The sequence below is a fragment of the Eleutherodactylus coqui genome, chromosome 3, assembly GCF_035609145.1.
Source record: "Eleutherodactylus coqui strain aEleCoq1 chromosome 3, aEleCoq1.hap1, whole genome shotgun sequence".
In the NCBI taxonomy this organism is placed as follows: Eukaryota; Metazoa; Chordata; class Amphibia; order Anura; family Eleutherodactylidae; genus Eleutherodactylus; species Eleutherodactylus coqui.
The window spans coordinates 109,425,545-109,440,965 of record NC_089839.1 but is presented as its reverse complement, the minus strand read 5'-3'; the positions used below and the strand labels follow the sequence as shown (position 1 = coordinate 109,440,965).

The following is a 15,421-nucleotide window of genomic DNA, read 5'->3' as shown; positions in this document are numbered from 1 at the left end:
CATGCAGGAAAACATCACTCATGTGTGTAAGCCCATTGAAAAGAATGTGGTTCATATTTGTCTCAAAACGCACAAATCTTACACGATTTTTAGCATTCTTGTGAAGGCAGCCTAAGTGAGGTCATCCTTAAAGGACCTCTCACTTAAGAAGGAATTACCCCGCAGGACGCAGCTAAATCCGCAGCTGCGGAATTCCACACCAGTATCCGCAGGTCTAACTGTCAGTTTTGATGCAGAATTGCAGGCAGGTTTTAAGCCATTTTCAGTTCTGCATCAAAATCCGCAGGTAGCATACAAATTTTGGTGGGAATTTACCACGGCTTGTGGTGCATCTTGCTGCCCATACCATCCCGTGTGAAAGGTCCCAAAGGCATTGCGTGGCCAACCTAAACAAGCCTGTTTTTTTCTAGCTTCTCATTTTAGGAGAGATCTCTTATCCCATTTAACAATCTAGTCACCCGCCTTTAAACCCTCTCCAACTCTACTCTATCTTTTTTACAATGTGGAGCCCAAAACTGAATCCCTTACTCGAGATGTGATCTTACAAGGGATTTATAGAGGGATATTACATTGGGGTCACAGGTTTTTATCTCTTTTTATACACCCCAACATCAGCATGTGGTGTTAATTTCAGAGAGCACTAAGAGTGCTATTAGGTGCTGCAGCAGAGCTCCACTGATCGCGGCCAGCGCATGGAATCGCGTTGGTGATTGAAGTGACGAGTCCATGAGCACTACATGTGATTGCACCATAAGGCTGGCTTCATACTTAATGGGATAATGGGAGTAATACAATGCTGAAATACACTTTAAATATTTACCAAAATCTGAGATTCATTTGCAGATTGTGGTGCGGCTTTCGCACAGATTTCACGTATTGAATTACAATTGCTAAAGTCTACAGCATTAACCCCTTGAGTGGCGGGTTTCCTACCACCCTGTCGTGCCCACCAGGGCAGGTTTTTTAAAATGGTCTAATCATTGAATTTCAACTAATTTTGCAGTTGCGTCTCAAGAGCCATAACTTTTTCATTTTTCCATTGACATGGCCATATAAGGGCTTGTTTTTTGCGGGACAAGTTGTGATTTTTTTAAACAGGGGGGAGGAAAAAAAGAAATGGGGAAAAAAGAAAAAAAGGGGCCATGTCATTAAGGGGTTAAATAATGTATTAACTTCCTTCTCTGGGGCATTACGACGCATGGATACCACATGTGTGATTGTATTTTTGATTTTTTACAAAGTAAAGGGAGACAAGTGTTTTTATTATCTTTTTTTATAATTTTTAACCTTTTTTTATTTTTATTTCTTTGTCCCTTTAGGGGACTTCCACAGGGACCCATCAGGACCCCTGATCACATTCCAGGGGTCCGATGGTGACAGCCCTTTACATATTGCAGTGACAGCCCTTTACATGCTGCAGTCACATAGACTGCAGCATGTAAAGGGTTAACACAGCAGAGATCGGAGGTTTTCTCTGATTTCTGCTGTAAGAGCAGGTACCTAGCTGTCCTCTCACAGCCAAGCACTAGCTCTCCCTGCCACAGAGACCATCGGCTTGCTTCTGACAAGCCGATGGTCTCTATGGCAACCTGTAAACAAAGCAGGACATTGCCGACATATCGGCAATATCTTCTGCTGGTTTTTCAAAGCCCTTGCTTTGTTCTCTGTGGGTCTGTGCAGGCAGAGCACACTGTCACAGCTTGTGGCATTGTGCTCTGCAGCTCCCATAGTGATACATAGCCCGGAAATCTTCCGGGCTATGTCACTATGAGCAGTGGAGCTCGTCCCGGAAAATTTCCGGGCGTGCCACTCAAGGGGTTAATGCACAACTCATAGGGCATTCTGTGGGTTTAAAAAATTGGAAAAGGAAAACAGCAACCCATTTAGAAAGGTTTATGATTACTGAAATCAGAAGATTGATAGGTCAACATGTCTCCTTCCTTTTCTCTCATTGATGTGTTTTCTGCTCCATTCAGGTTCTTTTGAAAAACTTGCTTGCTGCTAAAAGTTCCTTAGCTGTTCTGCAGGAGACAGGAGAGCAGCTTAAACAACAGGTTGATTCGTCTGCTGCCGCGGCCATCCTGTCCGATCACCTTTCCTTGAACCAGCGTTTGTCAATATTGGAACAAGCACTCCAACGCCAACAGGCAATCCTGCAGGTATACAGTTTTGTGAGAATGTAGGGCATGTCCAATGCTTTTGGAGATTTGTCGACTTTACTCCATAGAAGATGAAAGTTTCCATAAAGAACGGGCGTTGCATCCCTATTGTTATTATGGACTAGATTTTCTGTTGTTTTAGTTAGCAAGATCTAGAATTGTAAAAAGGGGTTATACAAAGCCCGTCCACCCCCTTGTGTAATGGCATTTGGTATTGATATATAAAGTTACTATGACCTAACATGATAAACACATCAGGTTTTGAGTGTCTGATTATGATTCAGGTGATAGAATGCAGGGTTTGTTAGGATTAAAAAACACATAACTTTTCTTTATAATGTAGCAAGTTAATCATGTGGGGACATCTTTCATATTACTGTTGGCGCAAATCATTTTAGACAGTGTGGCAAGTTGGGGTTACTTGCCCGGGACCTCTTGCTTACTTTTTTGGGGTTGCAGCACCACAATGATGTCCAGAAAACACAGGGTAAAGTCCAAATGCTGGTTCCTTCAGCGTTCATTTCAGCATAGCAACGTATTCAGTCTACATACAGACCAGCATATCATATGCAACTTCACACTGCTGTCTGTCACAGTGCACACAGCAACGCATACCACTTTTTCAAGCGGACCTTCCAGGAAGGTGACTTCGTCCCGACAGGCGATGAGCGAGGAGCCAACTACCCCTTGTCCGATCTGTGCTTCCACTTCCCTCACAGACCAGCACCAGGTCTACATAGACTTCAGGCCCCACTGGCCTCAATGGACCTAAGCTCTACAGGCTTCAAGGACACTGAGTATGTGAGGGAGGGGAAATTTAACCTGTGTAGCTGCACCCCTGCAGGTGCAGGTCAGCTAAGCCAAACACAGTGACTGTGCTCAGAGGCCCCCTACAGGCCACTCTTGCTACTGCACTTGCACAACAGATTTATCAATGAAATGTGCAAAAAAACATGTTTGTGCTATACTCAGCACTTTTCTTTTTCAAAAGTGTTTAGAAAAGTGCTTTTTTTAATTTGTAAAAATACGTCAGATTTATTAATGGTGTGCGCCAGTCTTTTGGCTTCAAAATAATGCATGCCAACCAAGACGTGGTATAAAGTCAAACAACGTTGTCTAAAGATGTGCCAAATCTATTACACAGTGTGTGCCACAATGATAAAGTATATTTGGCACATCTTTTGACTGCCTGGTCTAAGTTTACACTGTTTAATTAGACTGCATTAGTAAATCTGCCCCATTGTTAAGGTAAATTATTCAGTTACATAGGGACCTTTTACACAGGGCAACTATCAGCCACTTCAGCACCCAACAGTCATCCCAGTGATAATCGTTCCTGTGCTTTCACACAGAGCGAGGATCACTCAGTAAATGGAGGCTGAGCGAACCAGAGATCGTGCTGGCCGCTCATCTCAATTTACAGTAAATAGGCCGATATTTGTTTGATTTTTATGGCTGCAGAAACTAAACGACAAATTAATTGTCATTCTGTCGCTGCCGGAATTTACAGTAAACGATTATTATTCAGATTCCTGTGATCCAGTGAGATTATGAACAATTATCGTTCGGTGTAGAATGGCCCTAAGTTAATGGGGCAGATTTACTTACATTGGGATTTTATATGCTCGTCTAAATTCAGAATATGTTAAGAGTAAGATGCATGAAATTTATTAAGAGGCTCTTAATAAATTTGGTGCATCTAGTGCCATCTATGTGCCAGAAAATCAAATCTGTACCTGTGTAGATTTCTGACGCTCTTTGCGTCTTTTTCTGGTGTTAAACATAAAGGGGTCGTCCAGTAATGCAGCCTGTGGAAACCCATCATAGGACGGGAGAATGCGTTCCGATACCAGAGAGGGAGGAGAACAGGGCCGTATGTGGGGAGTGGAAAGAACAACACTCTGTTCATCGCTGTCATGCCTACCCTGCAGCCTAACAAAATCAAACCATATGGTGTTAGGCTCCACCTCATGCCTGTGGCCACACCCACTTTCCCTTCCAGTCCAGAGATACATTCTTCCATCCTAGGATGGGTTTCCACAGGTTGCACAGACAGTGACTATTTTGTTGAATTTCTTGACAACCTTTTTAATAAAGCCACTGGTCTGGTGATGATCCCAACATCCCAGGGGTTGTCCAGTTGTAAACTATTGATGACGTATTCATAGTATAGTGGGAATCCAGGCCAATCATCTATTTGCCAGGCTGGTACATTTGTATACTGAACTGAATTCTACAGAAGTAGGCAGCTCTTTTCCCACTATAGTGGCCAGTTGAAAAGAGTTGCAGTACCGAGCCGGACAACTGCGAGAGAACAGAGCTATGTGCTTCCTGCTGAAATCAGCTCATGAACACACTGGTCTAGTCAACAGTTGATGTTTTCAGACAGCAGAGCCCCGCTGCTCTACTACTTTTTAGTTCGTCTTGAGGATAGGCTATCAATAGTTTACAACTGGACAACCCCTTTAACTCTGAACCTTTTTTATTTTGTTTAAATTGCCCCATATATGCCATTTCCAGGCTGGATCCCCTAGCCTCTGTATAGTCATCACTACATTCAATAAAGAACATTTTCTATTGGCATTTTGCTTTAGGATACACAATTGGCTGCATTAATTATGAATAGCGCATGTTTAGACATTTCCTTGAAAATGTAGCTTTGTTTAAACAGTTATATTTACATTAAATACTGATACTTTAAATACTTTACTTAAATGAAGTACTTTTACTAAATTAAGAGTAATAAAAAGCTGTTTAATGTGTTATGATTGCAAATCTATTCGATACTTAACTGCATACAAGAACATGATATTTTATAGTTATTACTGGTTATGTTGCAGGCGGGTATTTTGGATTATGAGACATTTGTAAAGAGCCTTGAAGACCTTGAAGTGTGGCTTCTAGAAGCAGGAGATGTTCTAAATGGACCGGACCCGAACCGATCATCAGACCTCTCCACAATCCAAGAGAGGATGGAGGAACTGAAAGTAAGCAAGTTCTCCGGGCTTACGGCCCTTGCTTCTGTAGGGACATACAGGCAGCCGTATCAAATGGAACAATTCACATTTCTACTATACTTCTGTTTTGCAGAGGCAGATGTTAAAATTTAGCAGCATGGCTCCAGACTTGGATCGTCTCAATGAGTTGGGGTACCGTCTACCACTGAATGACAAGGAAATCAAACGCATGCAGTGTTTAAATAGAACTTGGACGATGGTCTCATCGCAGACAACAGAAAGGTTCAGGTGAGGCTAATGTATTGTATATTGTTCATATATTGCCATATGGCGGTTACATACTGTACACACACGTAGCTTCTTCTCTATGAACAGTTGTGTCCAGAACAATTCCAATAAAGTATGCTAACTTATAGATGTATCAGAGACAAAACTATACAGAAAATGACATTAAAGCGACACTGCCAGATTTCAGTTTCCCCTGTACTGTCACATTTGAGCCCGCAGATCACGCTCTGTAAAGCTTTCCATAGCGCCAGCGTCCATAAGCGGAGAATCATAACGATTCCTCACTCGCGGCATTCAAATCGCAGCATGCTGCGACCTGTCAGCTCTCGTCCCTCGTGATATTCCTCCTCGGCCGTGGACAGGGGGCCTAAAGTAGAAAAACTGAAGTGACAGTGAGTCCTATTGCTATTTGTACCTGGACCACAGTGGCTTTATTTACCATCTGGATATAGTGGCTAGTGACATGTATTGGAGACACACCTAGTGAATGGAATAGTCACATCTAGAAAGATGCTATTCATTCACATATTAATTACCTTATTTTAGACATTGATGGGCTTACTGCAAATACAGTTGTCAATAATATACTTTCTGCAAGCATTATTTCCTTTAGGGCTCTTGCACACTGGCGATCATGATATCGCTGCGTTTTTTTTTTACGCAAATGTTAATAGGACTTTCTAATGTTGAAAACGCATCACACAAAAATCGCAAAGCAGAAACTTGTGATTTTTGTGCTATGTTTTTTTTTGCATTAGAAAGTTCTATTGACATTTGCGTTAAAAAAAACACAGTGATATCTTGATCGGTAGAATTACAAGGACGTATTTGCACACATAAAATTTACGCGCTCAATACGCACAGAATAGAACCCATTAATTTCATTTGACATATGTGGATTTCCTGCACATTTTAGTCACGCAAGAAAAATGCAGCATGCTCTACTTTTCCGCATATTTGCGCTCCAAAGGTCCCCATAGAAGTCAATGGTGGTGCGCAAATGTGTGAGCAGTATGCAAGGAAATGCGTAATACATTACGTAATTCCACTGGAAAAAGAACACACCTGGAACTCATTAAAATAATTAGCCATTTCATATAGTGCGTCTTTGCCCAGCGTAAATACACAGGCCATGCGGGCAGAAAAAGCACAGTGACTTACGCTGATACGCGCACAAAGAAGCCTAGTTCATTGCGCAAAAAAGCTGTGCTAAGGTGCACGCAAATGCACTCATGCTTGTGTGAAGGGGGCATAGGCTAGGGCTGCATGGCAACTTTGGTCATGACTAGGGATGAGCGAGCATACTCGGAAAAGCACTACTCGCTCGAGTAATTTGCTTTATCCGAGTATCGCTGTGCTCGTCCCTGAAGATTCGGGTGCCGGCACGGAGCGGGGAGCTGCAGGGGAGAGCGGGGAGGAACGGAGGTAAGATCTTTCTCTCCCTCTCTCCCGCCCGCTCTCCCCTGCTCCCCGCTGCGACTCACCTGTCAGCCGCAGCGGCACCCGAATCTTCAGGGACGAGCACAGCGATACTCGGATTAAGCAAATTACTCGAGCGAGTAGTGCTTTTCCGAGTACGCTCACTCATCTCTAGTCATGACACATCACACTGCCAAAGATCACAGTTTAGCCTGTACTAAAGGAAAAGACTGCAGTTGTAGTGCGGTGCAAAGGTTGCCGTGACGTGACTATCACCATAAATCATCACATGGCCTCTGATGGATTGATTTAGTTCATTATATTAATATATAAATTAAACCCTTGAAGAATGATTAACCTGAGCTTTACCAAAGACTGCAATGCTCAATATAAAACCTAATTTCAACCTTTGTTTTAGAGTTATGTAGCCAAAATCTTGTTAATGTATTTCTTATTATCTTTTTAAATTTGCTGGAATTGAATGTGGCATATTTAAAAACTAGAGTTTTTAAAGACCTAAATAATATAAAAAACTACTAAAGTGCTTGGTTCGGCACATGACCGGCAGGAACATCTCCTAATGGACCCCATGTACTATAATATGGTCCGTCAGGTTTCCAACTTGCCGTGTGACATTTTACTAGACAGAATAGTGCAGTTAAATTGACATAGAATAACATGAATTTTTTTGCTCTTTCATAGTAAATTACAGTCTTTCCTACTACATCATCAGACCTTTTTGGAAAAATGTGAAACTTGGATGGAGTTCTTGATCCAGACAGAGCAGAAGCTTGCGGTGGAGATCCCTGGAAACTATCAGAGTCTTTTAGAACAGCAAAGGGCACATGAGGTAAGCTGTAGGAAAAAAAACAGCTATACATCAATGAGGCTTATTCAGACCGCCGTAGGCGCAACCCTGCTCAGCAGCACGGAGTGTAGCTGTGCCTGAACGAGGGGAATACCTTCCCATTCGCAAGCTTTTCAAACTACGCACCAAAGTGCAGGAGTTTGCAAATTACCACAGGAAGATAGGTGCTGCCAAATCTCTCCTGCACGTAGTTTAACTACATGCAGGAAAGATGAGGCAGGTCCTATTTCTCCCCGTCCGTACAAATCACAGCCGGGAAAAGAGGTGGTGGGAACAAAACCACGGAAATCAATAGAGATCAGTGGTTTCATTTTGTCTCGTTATATGGCTTTATCATGGCCATATAAGAGGAGAACAACACGCTCGTCTTAATCTGTAGGTTAAAGTACATGTGAGTACAATTCTGAGTGAGATGCCCGCGATCCAGCGGTTACATCTCAGTGTAAACGCTCTGCACGAGCGCTGACGACCTTAACGGTGACATCAGTGCTCGTGCAGTTGTTTAAACAACAGTTGGCCCATGTAAAAGGGCCATAAGATCGTAGTTGTGCATCTGTCACCAAGCTTACTGACTGTTTAATGTAGCTGCTAGCGGACTTGTGAATGCAGAGCCAGACTATAATTTAGACAATAACTCAGAACTGGCACAAATTAAATAATGCCATTATAACTAAGTTACTTAACCTTCATTTCAATTCAAGGAAACTCTTTAGCCCGCTCAGGCTTACAGCATTGTATAAGGATTGCTGACAAGAATTGACTTTCTTTAAAAGTTTGTTGGAATATAGAGTGCACTCTTCTAGCTCTAAGTGCCATCTCCTGCCTCTGAGAATATCTGATGGTCTCTTGACAAGAGGTGTGCATTTTATGCCGTACTGATAGTATATGGAAAGGCTGATATAATAGTCTAAAGAAAGTTTTATGCTTCCTGTCACAATAGGATTTCTCAAAAGGCCAATGTCTTAATATAATGACAAGTCAAGGAAATGTACAGGGAACCATATGCCAATCCAAATCTCATAACTACCATAACTAGCAAACCAATACCACTCTGCAAGGAGCTAGGAGCGATCTGTGACAGCCATTAACAACTATTTTTTTCCATTATCAGCTATTTCAAGCCGAAATGTTCAGCCGCCAACAGATTTTGCATTCAATAATTGCCGATGGACAAAATCTTCTTGAGCAAGGACAAGTGGATGATAGGTACAGCTGTATTGGATGTGATAGAGTGCTCAGCACTTTTTAGGATTTTGTCAGTCATGCACCTTAAGTAATGACACTCTAATGTTTTACAAGAGGAACATTATTTCCAGAGAACATAAAAAAAACCTTCTTTATTACACATAAACTGATTATGATGAGTAAACAAGGTGTTCATAGTTGTGAGGACTCTTCGTATACATTTAACCACCTCTCACCTTGATCTCTTAGGGATGAGTTCAACCTTAAGCTAGCGCTGCTGAGTAATCAGTGGCAAGGAGTGATCCGCCGTGCTCAACAAAGGAGAGGGATCATTGATAGTCAGATACGCCAATGGCAGCGCTACAGAGAGATGTCAGAAAAGCTGCGCAAATGGCTGGTGGAGATGTCCTATCAGCCAGTGACTGGCCTGGGAACCATCCCTATACCACTTCAACAAGCGAGAACCCTTCTAGATGAAGTCCAGGTATATGTCTGTCATTGTGAAATCAATAGAAGTCTTTCAGTCTTATTACATAATTGACAGTACAACTTTTTTCTGTATGATTTAATTTTTCCTTATGCAGACAGCGTTCACTTTACCAGACAACAGGAATACTTAACCATATTCATTCAGAGGTTGAATAAAAGTGAGCTAAGGTTGGAATGAGCAAAAACATTATCCCTTCATGTAATTTAGTAGTCTGAGCAGTGGATTCCCACAATTAAAAAGGGTCTGTGGCTTTAGGGGCATGTCTTCACACATAGTATGATTTTCAACCGACGGTTAATAAGAGAGAGAAAGAAATTCCTCAATCAAGCAGACACATTGTGCAGCTAGAGGCGAGCTCTGGAGCATAAGACAAGCTGGAACTCCAAGTCCATACATGGTAAAATATATACAATATAATGGATGTGCACAGTGACTCTACCAGCACAATTGTAGGTTTAGCCGCGGATTTTAATATGGAATATTAACTCAGAGTGATATAGGATAAGTATTGTGTGTACACAGTGATTCCACGAACAGAATAGTGAGCGCGGCTCTGAAGTATAATACAGGATGTAACTCAGGATCAATACAGGATAGGTAATGTATGTACACAGTGACTCCACCAGCAGAATATAAGTATAATACAGGCTGTAATGCAGAATCCATACAGGATATGTAATGTATGTACACGGTGACTGCACCAGCTGCATAGTGAGTGCAGCTCTGGAGATTAATACAGGATGTAACTAAGGTTAGGTATGGCCAGTAGTTCAGTATTGTAATATATGTACACTGCACAAGATCTCTGAACAGCTTTCATTCTGCCCCCACCCACCTCTCCCTCCCGAGACATAGAGTTTCAGGCACCCCCTTTGAAGACCAGCCCCACAGCTTATTGCCGGCAAGCATCTCCTGAATGATACTGTTCTTCCTCAGGATCTCATGCAGTAGATCCCCAACTGCTGCTCTCTGCTGCCTGCACTTGCCGAAAGCAGCCTGACAGCTTTATCCCGCTCCAGCTGTGAGCCTGGGTCTGGCATCTGTGATTGGCTTACCAGCATGTCAGTCACAGGCAGTCAACCAATCACAGTTACCACTGGATCCTGATTCCACTATTGCCAGGCAATTTGACCAAATGGTAATCCGCCATTGAGTGCACATACAACCACACGTTACCTAATATCCCTTGTGATTTTATAGCATTGGTGATCAGTAACATAACTTTAAAAGAGGCCGTTTTTGTTACTTATTAAACATTAATTATGCATATTAAACATGTGAGCACAGCCTTACTGTTCTTATATTGGGGGTGGAGCACCATGGGGCGCCATTGTTTTGCTTGCATCACTTGAGTTCAGGACAACATATATATGGATTTTAGGTTTCCTAGTGGGACAAATGTGCCCTTCTTTACTTTTCTTCTTGGGGTAACAGATCCTGTCATGCCATGCAAGATAACCAGCTTTAGAGAAAAAACATGATTTTACTATAGCTTGTCACTAGATGTCTATCCTACAAGTCTTTATGTGGAACTACTTGATAGTTGTGTTGTGCACTGCAGCGTCTCAAGGGTTTTGGTAGCATGTTGTGATATTACATTGAATGAGTTTTATGAGAAACTGCAGTCCTTAAAGGAGTTTTCCAGGCAGCGTCAACTGTCAGTGCCAGGATTAACCGGGTTGCTGCTCCGACCCCTGTGTAGTGGCCGGTGCTTGTAATTGCAGGTGCAGCTCCTAATTGTTTATTGAGATTCCAGCCTACAATTACAAACGTCGGCCACTACAAAGCAATTGGAGCAGCTGCCCGGTGTATCCCAGGACTGACAGCCAGCGCCACCTTGAAAGCCCCTTTAACCAAATTAGAGCTAAGGTGAGGGTGGACACATCTATACTTTGGCACTCCAAAACTTACTTGTGGGTTTATTCTATGAAATTGGCTATACAATGTTTGCTTTTAGGTTGTGAGCTCGAGTGAGAAGAAAGATGTGAGTGATTACAAGCTGTGTACAGCTCTACAGACAATGTCAGCACCATGGAAATAACAGGAAATGTCCTATTCTGCTTTGCAGCTCAGAGACCGAGTGCTCCACCGGCAGCAAGGCAGCTACATCCTTACTGTGGAGGCTGGCAAGCAGCTGCTTCTCTCTGCTGACAGCGAGGCGGAGGCATCCTTACAGACAGAACTCATTGACATTCAGGAGAGATGGAAGGCCACCACAGTCAGACTGGAGCAGCAGAAGAAGCAGCTTGCTTTCCTCTTGAAAGTATGTGCCTATTCTTTCTCATAGAAATCTACTGCTTTTAAATTGCTGCAAAGTCAAAGTCTGTTTTTCAGTGTAATTTATAAATGGTCATTTATGTGCAGGCAACACAGAGCTGAAATGTGTCATTAGAGTCGTCCCGACTATTGCTTCGCATATTCCAGTGCAGGAGCACCATGGCGGTGCTATCGAGAGCATTTTATTTCATGGATTTGGATTGTAAAGATGTTCATATTAATGTGATTTTGTAGAAAAATATACTGTTTCAAAAAATACAGTAGAGCAGTTCTGTACAGTGCATATGACGTCTTTTCTGGTAGCCTTGGAATAAAGCCTGACCTTGCAAGGTTTCCACAGGAACGCTATATCAGAGATTGCTTTTCTTCTATAGCTCAGCAGTTCACGCTTTACGACCAAGCACAGGCACAACATCTTGGAAGGCTCAGCATCACATATAGAGAGATTGATAAAAATTGAAATACCTCTTCAATTTCAGGACTGGGAGAAGTGTGAAAAGGGAATAGCAGAATCGTTGGAGAAACTGAGGACGTTCAGGAAAAACCTCTCTCAGCCTCTCCCTGATCACCATGATGAGCTGCATACAGAACAGATCCGCTGCAAGGTAAATAGCCGTGCTGCAGCGAGGGGAGCGTGGGCTTCATGATGCTGTGTGGGAGGCAGTGAGCTTACACCTCGCTTTATCATCATGTTTCATTACTGCATCTGCTAATTCTATCGGAAAAATGCTGATCATTGCATTACAGGCCCTTGCCAGTCACTAATTAACAACATGGATTTACAAAGTCATATAATGTCTTCATTGTGCAAGAACATGAAAGCTATCAGTTTTAGTTTCATGTACCCAGACATAATGCAAATGTAACGGTTCACCAGCTATGTATGCTATTTTTCTTATGTGTTTGCCCCAGGTTTCACCTACACGACCACTTTCCTGTTATCTACCTCGCATCATGGTGCTTTGCATGTTGTGCTCAAATTCACTATCCTCTACTGTATGTGTCATGGCTCCCTGTATTGGTGAGCGCGCGGTCTATACATGTAATAGGAGCAGAATGCAAGAAGTAGCAAGATGATACTCGTCATTGGGAGGACCAACACAAAAGTAATGAGAAGGATTAAATGGAAAAAAATAAAACCGAACATGTAACAGGGCGGCACGGATATGGACTTTTTTTGCACCATGTGTGCAAGATCTCTTTCACGTGGCATAGACTGTAAATGCTGCAGATTTTCAACTGCAGAAATTCTACATCATTTACATCCTGTGGGACCAGACCCTAAAGCTTCTCGCAAGCGGCTGTAGTATGATTCCATGCACGAACCGTGTAATTAGTGCCATTGATGGGAGCCAATCTCAGTACATAGACGGCATTACGTACAGAGCTGTAATCCAACACCTATAGAATTTAACTTTGTATGTCATCAATTTCATATCATATAAATATGAAAGAAAATCATGCCGTAATACTTCAGATATTATAGCGATATTGCCCCTTAAAGGGGCTGTCTGTTAAAGAAAACCCCTGCTCATGTGCTCTATTAGGGTATAGGGACATCTTAGAGAGGAGTTTCTGGCTAGGAGCAGCTTCTGCTCTGGAGGACTTGAGCATCCACATTTTGAGAGGGGCTCTTAATATTGTGTTGTTGAGTTTACCATGTAATGGCCCATGAAATTAGTACAGCAGGGTGCACAACCTAGAGGCCGAGGACAACATATGGCCCTTGATGGCATTTGGCATTCTATGTGGTACCAACCGTTAAGAAACAGACAAGATCTACATTTGGGAGCTGCAGATAATGTTCATACTATTTTATTCTCCCAATATGCAATTCATTGGGATAATCATTTTATAACCTATCAGGGCATCCATTTGACATAACCAATTTCCAACCTACTTTTATATATTGACATCAATGGAAGCAGTCCATGTGGAATCCGTGGAAAAATGGAGCATATTGCGATTTTTCCTCAGGTTGCGGAAAACGCAATTGGTTTCCCTAAGTGTGGAGGAAGAATCAATTTCCAATAGCATGCTATCGGCACGTTTTGCTGCGGATCTGCGGTGCGGATTCCACAGCACATATCTGTCCGTGGGCAGGAGCCCTTATCTGGAGGGACCAGCATCCTTGTGCTCAGGTCAAAATGCTTTTCCAACCCGTCTCAAGGGGTGGATTAGGATGCCTATCCATAATACTATAGAGCTTGTATTGTTGACCAATTTCATTATTTGTTGCTTATATTTGTCATATCATTAACAAGGAAACCATTGGGTAATGCTTCCCCCTCAATAAAAGCCTGTTTAGACATTTGGCACCTACTTACCTCTACAAATAAACTTTAATAAATTTTTCACTAGCTCACAAAACTTCAATGCTGGAGTGTATTTTATATTAGAGATGTATGTGATAAACAGGTTTGACTTCCAAGACTTTTATATCTATACTAGCTGATATACCCGGCTTCGCCCGAGTTAATTTGGTTCTGGTGTTTATCTGGTGTTCACACGGAAAATCTTATGAAGTCGTGGTTACTTTAGAGATACTGAGGAAAAACATATGTTCACCATTTTGCATAGTTCTCTGCGTTACCCAGGAAACACCACGTGGAGGTAACCATGCAACATTTCCTTCCTGATAAAATTACATCAGGAAGTGAGAGAATTAGATTACGTACATAAAATTTGGACACTAATTCTTTTGCGCTTAGAATTGAATAATCGAGTTGGGACCCATTAACTTTTCATATTTATGACACAATCAATGCTTGTGCCAAATTTCATGTTTCTATGACATTGGGAAGTGAGAGATTTAGATTATGTACGTAAAATTTGGACGCTAATTCTTTTGCGCATAGAATTGAATAATCGAGTTGGGACCCATTAGCTTTTACTATTTATGACATAATCAATGCTCCTGCCAAATTTCCAGTTTCTATGACACCGGAAAGTGAAAAAATTACATTCTGCACGTAAAATTTTGACGCCAATTGTTTTGCGCTAGAATTGAATAATGGAGTTGGGACCCATTAGCTTTTCCTATTTATGACATAATCAATGCTCGTGCCAAATTTCCTGTTTCTATGACACCGGAAAGTGGGAAAATTACATTCCGCACGTAAAATTTGGACGCTAAATCTTTTGCGCATAGAATTGAATAATCGAGTTGGGACCCATTCGCTTTTCCTATTTATGACATAATCAATGCTCGTGCCAAATTTCCCGTTTCTATGACACTGAAAAAGTGAAGAAATTACATTCCGCACGTAAAATTTGGACGCTAATTCTTTTGCGCATAGAATTGAATAATCGAGTTGGGACCTATTAACTTTTCCTATTTATGACATAATCAATGCTCGTGCCAAATTTCCTGTTTCTATGACACCGGAAAGTGGGAAAATTACATTCCGCACGTAAAATTTGGACGCTAAATCTTTTGCGCATAGAATTGAATAATCGAGTTGGGACCCATTCGCTTTTCCTATTTATGACATAATCAATGCTCGTGCCAAATTTCCCGTTTCTATGACACTGAAAAAGTGAAGAAATTACATTCCGCACGTAAAATTTGGACGCTAATTCTTTTGCGCATAGAATTGAATAATGGAGTTGGGACCCATTAGCTTTTCCTATTTATGACATAATGCTCGTGCCAAATTTCCCGCTTCTATGACACCGGAAAGTGAGAAAATTAGATTCCGTACGTAAAATTTGGACGCTAATTTTTTGCGCATAGAATTGGATAATGGAGTTGGGACCCATTAGCTTTTACTATTTA

The 15,421-nt window shown here is 41.8% G+C and overlaps 1 protein-coding gene across 2 annotated transcripts in view; it reads left to right on the top strand.

Moving 5' to 3' along the window:
* SYNE1 (spectrin repeat containing nuclear envelope protein 1) overlaps nt 1–15,421 on the top strand; it is a 575,530-nt gene that overhangs the window by 483,011 nt on the left and 77,098 nt on the right. For both annotated transcript variants that reach the window (XM_066595961.1, XM_066595958.1), the window contains 8 exons: nt 1,977–2,159; nt 5,000–5,146; nt 5,250–5,404; nt 7,526–7,673; nt 8,803–8,897; nt 9,126–9,360; nt 11,435–11,629; nt 12,123–12,248. In XM_066595961.1, the coding sequence (XP_066452058.1) occupies nt 1,977–2,159; nt 5,000–5,146; nt 5,250–5,404; nt 7,526–7,673; nt 8,803–8,897; nt 9,126–9,360; nt 11,435–11,629; nt 12,123–12,248 (1,284 nt within the window). The remainder of the gene's footprint in view (nt 1–1,976; nt 2,160–4,999; nt 5,147–5,249; nt 5,405–7,525; nt 7,674–8,802; nt 8,898–9,125; nt 9,361–11,434; nt 11,630–12,122; nt 12,249–15,421) is intronic.